The sequence below is a fragment of the Chlorocebus sabaeus genome, chromosome 26 (assembly GCF_047675955.1).
Source record: "Chlorocebus sabaeus isolate Y175 chromosome 26, mChlSab1.0.hap1, whole genome shotgun sequence".
Lineage (NCBI taxonomy): Eukaryota > Metazoa > Chordata > Mammalia > Primates > Cercopithecidae > Chlorocebus > Chlorocebus sabaeus.
The window spans coordinates 5458109-5468024 of record NC_132929.1 but is presented as its reverse complement, the minus strand read 5'-3'; the positions used below and the strand labels follow the sequence as shown (position 1 = coordinate 5468024).

Genomic DNA, 9916 nt, shown 5'->3' with positions numbered 1-9916 from the left:
CCTTGATTCTCTTGGGATCAAGAGAAAAAACATTAATGTACTTAGGGATGACAGTCACATAGGTTTCTAAGAGTATACCAGACTTCTCTCTGAAATGAGGTTTGGGTTGTCCTCTTTCTGATAAATTCCCAGATTTCACAGAAAGGCTGTCTTCTGCCACGAGGACACATTGATATAAAAGTTTGAGAGGTACTGGTGCACTTCTTGATACTAACAGATGTGTGAGGATGTATGACTCTAAACCACGCAGTTCCTGCCTACCTAATGTTTACTTTTCTACCTCTGCCTCTGGTTTTGGTCCCTGGCAGTTGCTGATTCTTGGTAAAACCCCAGAGCTTGGAGTCAGAAGACTGAGTTTCAAAGTTCCAGTATTGCCTTTTTCTTTTCTTCTTCTTCTTTTTTTTTTTTCTATCCATATCAATCCCTCTCAGTCACTAAATGATGGTGACAACACCTTGTACAGTTGTTGGCGTCATTAAATCAGATGGTGTATAGAGTATTTTGTAAAAACTGTAAGGAGGATGTGGCTGTAGGGGCTGATGGTTCCCATGAGTATTACTGCTCTTCTTTCCCACAGTTAAAAGGATATTGGCAGAGAAACAGCCCTGGTGGTCCAACAGGAGCGAAGAAGAACGGGAAAACAAATGGCAGTGTCCCTGAGACAGCCACTTCTGGTGGTTGCCACTCACCTGGGGATGTGAGTCTTGGCTGACCAGGCTCCTGGGGACAAGGGGCGCAAGGGGCAGTAGAGGGTAATTGTTAAGATTGTGGATGGACTACTGGGTACTGGTTCAGAATTCTGGGTTTGAATCCTGCCTCTCCATCTGCTAGGGATATGATTTAGGGCAAGTTGCTTGAGCTCTTTGGGCCTCTCTTTGCACATCTGTATAATAGAAGTGGTATTGTTTGACTTCCATTTGTGAGGTTTAAATGAGATTTGTTACTGTTGTTTTTATGTTAATCCCTAGTACATGGCCTGCGGTAAACACCCAGGACACCCAGGATATGGTCATTGCTGTTCGATTTTCCTCATCCCCAGTCTCAAGGGGAAGCCAGGACAATGAGAACAGCCACTTGTCATCAGGATTCACTGAAAGGGACCCAGGGTGGGATGGTGGGGAGATAAAAAGCATGGGAGAAGTTGGCACAAAGGAGTTATGGGACAAAGGGTTCAAGATAGGCAGAAAAGAAAATGTTGCCAGTTGATGGGGAAGAAAGGAAGTCAGAAGGCTCTGACACTGAGGGGGACAGAACATCTCCACGTGCACTCTCATCTCTTGTAGTCAGCAACGGGTATCGACGGAGAGGTCCCTACGTCATCTGCACCCCTCAAGGATCTGGAGGTAAGAGGCTCTGGGCGGAGGTGCAGTGACCCTGCAGGCCAATCCTCCAACCTCCTCCCACAGCAGGGAGTGGGTGCCCCTCTGCCAGCTGAGAGAGCCCACACACACCCCAGCCCTAATGATTGTTCTCTCTACCTCTCCACGACTCCTCCTCCACCTCCTCCTCTCTGCATGTGCCTCAGAGCCTGTGCCAGGAACTACCAGCAGCCCTGGACTCGAGGTCCGTCAAAATCAGTCAACTGAAGAACACCATCAAATCCTTGGTAAGAGTCCAGTGGGGTCCCCTGATTCCACGCTGCCAATCCTGGGCTCCAGTTTTCCCTTGGGGCCCTGAAGAAAGGGGCTGGGGGCCCTGGTGCCAAGGACAAATAGGGAGCTGGGGTGCCCAGGCCTCACATGGAGGGACCCCAGAGCACGCAGCATGGCTCTTCTTTTGCAGCCCTCTTTGCCGACTGTCTCCTCTCCACACACCCCTGCTCCAGTCCTTGCTACACACGCCCTGGGGTCATTGCCTCTCGGGGAAGTGCTAGCCTGACTGGTTGTCAGGGGCCCCGTATTTCTGCTGTGACTCAGTCCCTAATTTGTTCTTTGATTCTGGACAAGCCGCCTCTGCTTTCTGGACTCGGGTTTCAGAGGAGGTAGTGAGTATCAAAGGTGTCTGTTAGCTCTGAGAGTCCGAGATTTAAAGGCCGCCTAGAATGGGAACCTCAGGGCCAAGGGCTCCTGACTGTCCTTTTCTTGCCTATATCTGCTGTGAAGAACCGTACCTGGCCCATAGGTGCTCAGTGAATGTTTATTGAATGAACACACTTTTCTAAATGACAAGCTGGCAGAAGAGGGGGCCTTTCTCAAACTCCATCTCTAGAGGTTTATGTTCTTGTCCTCTCAAGAGATTCCAGATTCAGACTTTGAGTTCTGTGGCTGTGGGCAAAAACCAACAAAGACCCGAATTCTCTGTCCTTGGGCGCTTGAGGAGAGTTGACCAGTTCGTGTTCCCACTGAGTCTGAGAACTCTGCCTTTAAAATCCATTCCTGGCCCCACCTACCGCTTCCTGGTGTGGGGAATAGAGTTGAGGGGCCACCCTCCATCACCTTAATTTGACTCTCCCCACAGAAACAACAGAAGAAACAAGTGGAACATCAGCTGGAAGAAGTAACGTGATTTCTTTGTTTCCTCGCGACATGACTGCTGGGTTTGGGGGGCTCTCAGATGTAGAAGCCCCAGTCTCCTCTCCCCTACTCCCAACCTGGGGAAGAAGGCTCACCCCTCAGATTCCACCCCATCCCCACAGGGTCCCTGATAACCTGATCCCATGGGTGGGCCTGTCCTGGGGCATCGGTGGCTTTCTGGGGGCATGTCTCTTGCTGTGCCATCTCTACCTCCCCCTGGTAAGAGCTCTGTCTTCCTCTTCCTATAGGAAAAGAAAGCAAACAACGAGAAACAGAAAACTGAAAGGGAGCTAGAGGTGAGTGGAGGGTATGAGGTTTTCTCCTGTCCTCCACGGAATGCTTCTTTCCTTCTCTTTCAGCACTTGCTTGGCTTTTCTCCCAAAGGTTCAAATCCAGAGACTGAACATACAGAAAGGGAAACTAAGTACGGACCTGTATCACACGAAACGTTCTCTCAGATACTTTGAAGGTGGGAATCTGGGCACCCTGTCATCCTTCAGCCTGGCACTTTGACAGGTCTTTAGCGGGAGTCCTTTGGGCCCCATCTCAACTCTCTCATTACAGAGGAGTCCAAGGATCTGGCCGACCGCCTGCAATGTTCATTGCAGCGTACAGGAGAGTTAGAGCAGGTGCTCTGTGCTGTCACTGCCACACAGAAGAAGAAGGCGAACCTGGTGAGTCCAACCACCTGCCCCGTCCCCTGGGAGCCCGGCTTCGCAGATAGAGGAGTGAGCCTAAGGGTCCCTTCTGCAGGATGGAGTGTCCTGCCCAGGAGGCAGCATGGCCATGTCTCGCTGCTTTTGTGTGTGGTTGTTAGAGGCAGCCTGGGGCTGAGTCAGCTGCTGTGGATGAGTTGGGGGGGCGCAGTGGGGGGTGAGCACTGGATGCAGAGCTTGGAGGCCAAGTGCCTGCCCTGCCCTTACCTGGCTGTGGTCTTGGCCAAGTCCTAGGTGGGGTATTGGGTACTTGTTCTGTGAAGGTACAGAAGATTACCTTTAGTATGATACCATTTCTGTAGAGAGAGGAAACGTGTGTGTGTGTGCGCACATATTATGATAGTATACGTAAAACATGTCTGCAACCGTTCAAAAAAACTCGGGAGAGAGCAACAGGGTGGCTGGGAGATACTTCCCTTCTGTACCTTCTGAGTTTTGGACTATGCAAAGGTATCATCGTTTCAAAAACTGAACAAAAGATTATTTTTCCCCTTCCTATCTGTGCTTTCAACCCCAGCAAGAAAATGGGCTTAGAGAATCAGATAGACCTGGGTGTTCAAATCCCAGCTCTGCCTAAGTGATGTTAAGCAAGCACTTAACCTCAAATACTCCATGTTTTTTCATCTACACAATAGAGGTCGTCATAGTAACCGTCTCCTATGGTGGTTGTGAGGATTAAATGGGATTGCTAGCATGGTGCCTGGTGAAACACTCCATAAAGGTTCAGACAGTGGTAGTAATAACAGTAATAACAATAGCAATATTATCTGATCTCTCTGGGCCTCTGTTAGGCAGCTGTAAATTCCATCTCATTCCCTATCCCTTCCAACTTTACTGAGTTCTGTTAAAAAACCACACCATGGGCTTGGAAATGCCTCGATGTTTACTGACCGAGTTGTATATTGAGCCTAGCCCTAGCTCTTTTAAGGGGCACTGTGTGGAATGGCCCAGGCTCCCCAGATTGAAACTTCTCACTCTTCACCATCCAGTCCTCGAGCCACAGGAAAGCATATATGGAGTGGAAGTTAGAGCGGTCCACACGGGAGCAGGCAATTCTGAAAGCACAGCTGACACAGGTGAGGTTTTGCAGAGGGAGGGATGTGGAAGGAAGATGACCCCAGGTGGCCAGGAGCAGGTGAGGACCAGTGACAGCCCTTCCTAACTTCTGTGCCCATTCTTGCAGTTGAAGGAGTCGCTCAAACAAGCCCATCTAGAGCGGGGCGAATATGTGCAACATCTGAAAGGAGAGAGGGCTCGGTGGCAGCAGAGGATGAAGAAAATGTCGCAGGAGGTGAGATCTGACCCTTCAGCCCCCTGACCTTAGATGGGTCACGGAATCTTTCTGGGCATCTGTAAAATGGGAACAGTACAGCCAGAGGTGGTCATGGGTCTGGGCTTTGTGGAGGTGGGGGCAGAGAGGGAGATGGCAGCCACCAGCCACCAGCCCCTCTCTCCAGGGCCCTTTCCCCCTGTGCTTTGGGCAGGTTTTCACCTTGAAGAAGGAGAAGAAGGGTGACATGCGTCGGCTAGAGAAGCTGGAGAGGAGCTTCTCCAAACTGAAGAACCGGATGGGTGAGATGGGGCTGGCGTGACCTGGGAGCAGGCCTGGCATCAGAGGGCTGTGGGGGGGGCTTAGAATGCCCCAGGGAGGTGGGTGGATGGAAGGGCTTTGAGGCAGAAGGAAAGAGGTCTGTGCCAGGAGACGGCAAGTCTTGTCATCTCCATGAGCCTCAGTGTCCCCATCAGCACAGAGGGCCCATTGTCAGCCACCCACAGTGCTCTGTATTGAAAGTGGTTGGAAGATTGGCTACCATCCGGGTGCGAGGAATCATTAGCAGTGCGGCCAAGTTTGGGGAGCCTGAGAGGAGCTGTGCACCAAGAGGAGGGGTTTTGTTGTTGGTTTTTGGTTTTGGAGAATACAGAGGCCCTTATTGACCGCTTCCTTTCTCAGCTGAACCCCTGCCCCCGGATCCCCCAGCAGTGTCCCCTGAGGTGGAGCTGCAGCACCTGAGGAAGGAACTAGAAAGAGTGTCAGCAGAGCTCCAGGCCCAGGTGCAAAACCATCAGCACGTAAGTCTCCTGAACCAGGCACAAAAGGAGAGGCTTCGGGAGCAGGAGGAGAGGCTTCAGCAGCTGCCGAGCCACAGAGCGGCTTCGAGGAGCTGGTGCATTGCCCCACCTGGGGAGCCTGCCCTCCTCCCTGGCCCTCCAGGCCTTTGTTTCCCCACCTGTAAAATGGGGCAACATAGCCCTCATGTGAAATGTTACTTCTAAAGGCACCTGTGAGCCAGAGCCCTGCTCTGGTGGCTGTGGGGGAGAGGGGATGATTTTTCTAACCTGCCTCCACCCTTCCCTGTGCCGTGGGAGGCAGACACCAAGTTCTGGGGTCTCCAGTTTCAGTGGGTGGCTGCTGATTGCTTCTCTCTGTCCAGAACAACAAGAGCAAGAGCGCACTGCAATTGGAGCAGCAAATAGAGGAGCTACAGGAGAAGCTGGACGAGGTGAAGGAGACGGTAACCTCCGCCCCATCCAAGAAGGGCTGGGAGGCGGGCACCAGCCTCTGGGGATGGGAGGTGCCAGGCCAGAAGCAGCTCCAGCCTGGGGGAGGTGACCCCACCACCCTCCAGGGCAGTCCTGAGACTGTTTCTTGCTTCCTGCCCTCTGACTTTTAGAGGTGGGTAGCCCTGGGCTCCCTCAGGTCTGGACATCATCATCCCAGCTAGAGGCATAGAGCCCCCCAATCATAGGGGAAGAGATAGTGGGATAAGAGGCTCCTTATGCCAGGCACGGTGGCTCACGCCTATAATCCCAGCACTTTGGGAGGCTGAGGCAGGAGAATTACTTGAGGTCGGAGTTCAAGATCAGCCTGGCCAACACTGTAAAACTTCATCTCTACTAAAATTACAAAAAAAAAAAAAAAAAAAAATGTAGCCTGGCATGGTGGCTCATGCCTGTAATCCCACCTACTCAGGAGGCTGAGGCCTGAGAATCACTTGAGCTCAGGAGGTGGAGGTTGCAGTGAGCTGAGATTGCACCACTGCACTCCAGCCTGGGCCACAGAGTGACACTCTGTCTCAAAACAAAACAAAAAGGCTCCTTGATTAAAACTGGATTCCAGCCTCGGTTCCACTGGTCACCATTCAAGTACTTTGCATCTCTAAGTCTCTGTTTCTTTAACTTCAAAAGGAAGTTAGCATTTTCCTTACAGAGGTGCTGAGGATTAAATGAGCTAATACATGGAAAGCACTAGGCCTCTAACATGCTTAGCAGATGGCGGCTGGCTCCCACTGCTTTTCCACCAGTCTGTGGCCTACAGTTTAAATGGTGAAGGAGGGTGTGAGATTTGAGGCTGAGGAAGGAGGCATGGTGTTCTAGGAAAGGGAGGCAGTCACTTAGGCCTGGAGCAAGGAGCCAGGGGCCTGGGAAGACGACAGAGCCCCACAGTGCCCTCACTACCTTATTGATGAGCCCAGAATCTGGAAGCCAGCCGCCACATGCCGTCACACCCAGGGTCTTCCTGCAGGTGGAGCTGAAGAGCCAAGAGGCTCAGAGTCTGCAGCAGCAGCCAGACCATTACCTGGGTCACCTGCAGCAGTCCGTGGCCACCTATCAGCAGCAGGTGGCCGCCTATCAGCAGCTGACCTCTGAGAAGGAGGCGCTGCACAGGCAGTTCCTGCAGCAGACCCAGCTAATGAACCAGCTGCAGCAGCAGGAAGCTTGGGGCAAAGCGGTGGCCGAGATGGCCCGCCGAAAGTTACAGGAGACCCAGGGGAGGGAGCGGCTGAGGGCGGGGCCATGAGGGGGATGACCTGGCAAACTCCGTGCCTTCTCACTCTTTCCTGGCCCCTTAGGAGCACCTGGAGGCTGCCAGGCAGCAGAATCAGCAGCTGCAGGACCAACTGAGCCTCATGGCTCTCCCTGGGGAAGGTAGGGGAGACCACTCAGAGGAAGAGGACAGAGCCCCAGGAGGAAGGGGGGACTGTTAGCAGCACAGAATTGAGGAGTTGGAAGAGACCTTTAGAACAGCTGGTCATGATGCCAACCGGGTGCCTGCACTAAGTTCGGCATCAATATGGTGACCTCCTGGGAGCGGGGGGGGCACCAAGTTGCCTAAGGATGGCTGAACTGGCCCAGGTCAGAAAGGGAGCAGGTCAGAACTCCAGCACTGACCGGTAGTGGGACTGTGCCTGGGCAGTATAGCAAGATCTTGGGTCTTAAAAATAAAAATAAAGAACAGCAGCTCATTCCTCTCTGGGAGGGGCTGGCTCAGGGTTACCCAGTGAGGGTGGAGGCAGAGTTGGGCCCACAGTACCTCCCTTGTTGGGTTGTCTGAGGAGCCCTCTGGCCACTCCCCACAGGAGATGGAGGAGGACATCTGGACAGTGAGGAGGAGGAGGGTCCTCGGCCCATGCCGAGCGTCCCAGAGGACCTGGAGAGCTGGGAGGCCATGGTGAGCCTGACTCCCCCTGCACCCATTTTGCCACCTTCCTCTGTGGTCCCAGCCCCAGGGACTGGAGGCGAGTCTGTGATCGGGGAGCCCCAGCAGGGCCTGCGGACAGTCATGGAGAAGCTGGAGGTGAGTGAGTGCGGGCATGGGCCAAGAAGGGCAGGGGTGGGAAAGGCTGCTACTGAGATGTGACCCCATTATTTTGGCTCCAGGGCAGCCTTACGGACCTCCTGGAGGAGAAGACAGACCTGAGAGCGAATGTGGAGAAACTAGAAGCTCAATTCATCCACTACTGGAGGGAGAGATGCCATCAGTGAGTGGGAGGTCAGGGCACGGCAGGGGGAGCTGCAGGCCCTCAGAGGGGCCCCAGCGTCTGAGCCCTGTCCTCCCGCAGGAAAATTCGTCACCTTATAAATGAGCCGGGAGGCAGTGTTAAAGATGCAGCACGGGGAGGACATCATCAGGCTGGCCCAGGACAGGGAGGAGAGGAAGGTAGGGTGTGCAACATCTCTGCGGGGGTGGGGTGGGGTGGGGGTGGGCGTGAGGCTGGGTGCTGGCAGCGGTGTGAAGGCCGAGCACCCCTCCCTCCAGGTGACGCTGCTGGCGCTGCAGAAGATGGTGTTGCGGCTTGTGCTGACCACAACAGCGAGCACAGCAAACTCCTGACCTCTTCCCAGAGCCCTGTTGAGGAGCCCGGTCCAGGAGCCCCAGCCCCCCAGGAGACTGGGGATGCCCACAGGCATGGCGGTGAGTAGAGCCCTCAGGCGGGGCGGGCAGGCAGGAGCGGGGTGGGTGGGGGGACGGGCGGGGCTTGCACTGTGCTCAGATCCCCCATTCACTGTCTCCAAATTCCCAACTCACTCTCTCCAAAGATCTTTGTGAGGTGAGCCTCACCGACAGCGAAGAGCCAGCACACGGAGAGGCCACGGAGGGATCTCCCCACAGCAACCCTACTGCACAGACCATCAGGCAGGAGCACCAGGAGCACCCAGGCTTGGGCAGCAACCGCTCTGTGCCCTTCTTTTGCTGGGCTTGGCTGCTGAGAAGGAGGAGATAAACATCACCATCATCAAAGAGCTGCTCAAGACCTTTTTAAAAAAGAAAGTGACGGGGTTAATCTCCTACACAATTCATTTCCTTCATTTGAATGATTATTTGTGTTTCTAATTTATAGTTAAGTTTATTTGTAAAAAGTTAAAAAAAGTGGGTCTCTGCCTTTCACTGAGGTTCACTCTGGCATCCTTTAGCATTTTTCTGTTTTAATTTCATAATTGTAAGTCATTAGCATGTATATTGAGTTTGCCGTTACGTGGTGGGAGTTCAAACACACAAAGACCCACTGTTTGCACAAAACTGTTCTCACTGGTTTGGAATACGCTGCCTTGCTTTTTCAATGTTATTGCAGCATGTATGTTCATTACAGAATTCAGATAAAATTTGCTTATGTTCTGCTATTGTTTGATCTAATCTTAATCACAGTGAGCTCTTCATTAGCTCAATATGTGGTTTACCTCCAAGTGTCACTGTTGATTACTTTGTAATATGCCACCGTGAGTGTCTGGATGGAGGGAGGAGGGAAGCAAAGAACAAAAGGGACTAAGATGGCGTATTTCCGGGTTCTTCATCACCAACTTTCCTGCGCCCAGGGGAAGACACAGGTCAACTGCGCAGGTGCAACCTGATGTCTGACCAAGGAAACGGAAACCTACCTGGCCACACCTACCACAGGGCCTGACCCGCCCATGTCCGGCCTACTGCCCTCCCACTGCCAGGCCCAAGACATAAAGCTGCTCCGGGCAGACAGGCAGCACGAACTTTCTCGGCCCCTCCTCATATGCTGACCCAGGAACTTCGCCCCAGAACGCTGGAGCGACTTCCTTGGCCTCCACCGCCGGAGACCCGTGAACTTCGCCCTTTCTTCTTTTACATTGGCTAGCTAATAAAAGTTTCTTTTTACTTTGCCTACTTGCCTTTTCTCTGGCGCCTGCTGTGGTGGTCGCACAAAACAAATCAGTGAGTACTGACATTAGAGTTGTTTAAAGTCCGAGAACTGGAAACAGCCTTTCCCCCATTTTCTGTGTACTGGTGATGGGAGTAATAACGTTTTGGGGGAGCTTTTTAAATCTCACAGAAGAGGACAGTGGCCTGCTCCCGCAGGTATGTGCGGGATACAGTGTGTTTCCTTTGTTCCGGTGCCAAGAGTGAGCGCTGTACTATGGCAGTTCCCTTAGGATTTGTGT

The 9916-nt window shown here is 52.9% G+C and overlaps 2 protein-coding genes and 1 pseudogene across 2 annotated transcripts; all 3 read left to right on the top strand.

Annotated features, from left to right (window-relative positions):
- The first annotated feature begins 484 nt into the window (after positions 1-484).
- On the top strand, positions 485-2533 carry LOC140710361 (golgin subfamily A member 8S-like). The gene is made up of 4 exons (XM_073011942.1): positions 485-697; positions 1284-1343; positions 1526-1606; positions 2458-2533. Exons 1-4 carry the CDS (start codon positions 485-487, stop codon positions 2503-2505), a joined length of 402 nt encoding a protein of 133 aa, XP_072868043.1. The 3' UTR covers positions 2506-2533.
- A 123-nt stretch (positions 2534-2656) lies between these two features.
- Positions 2657-9637, top strand: LOC140710425 (putative golgin subfamily A member 8I; annotated as a pseudogene).
- LOC140710426 (golgin subfamily A member 2-like) lies at positions 6685-7071 on the top strand. The gene has a single exon (XM_073011999.1). The coding sequence runs from the start codon at positions 6693-6695 to the stop codon at positions 7026-7028; it is 336 nt and encodes a 111-aa protein (XP_072868100.1). The 5' UTR covers positions 6685-6692; the 3' UTR covers positions 7029-7071.
- Positions 9638-9916: the final 279 nt, after the last annotated feature.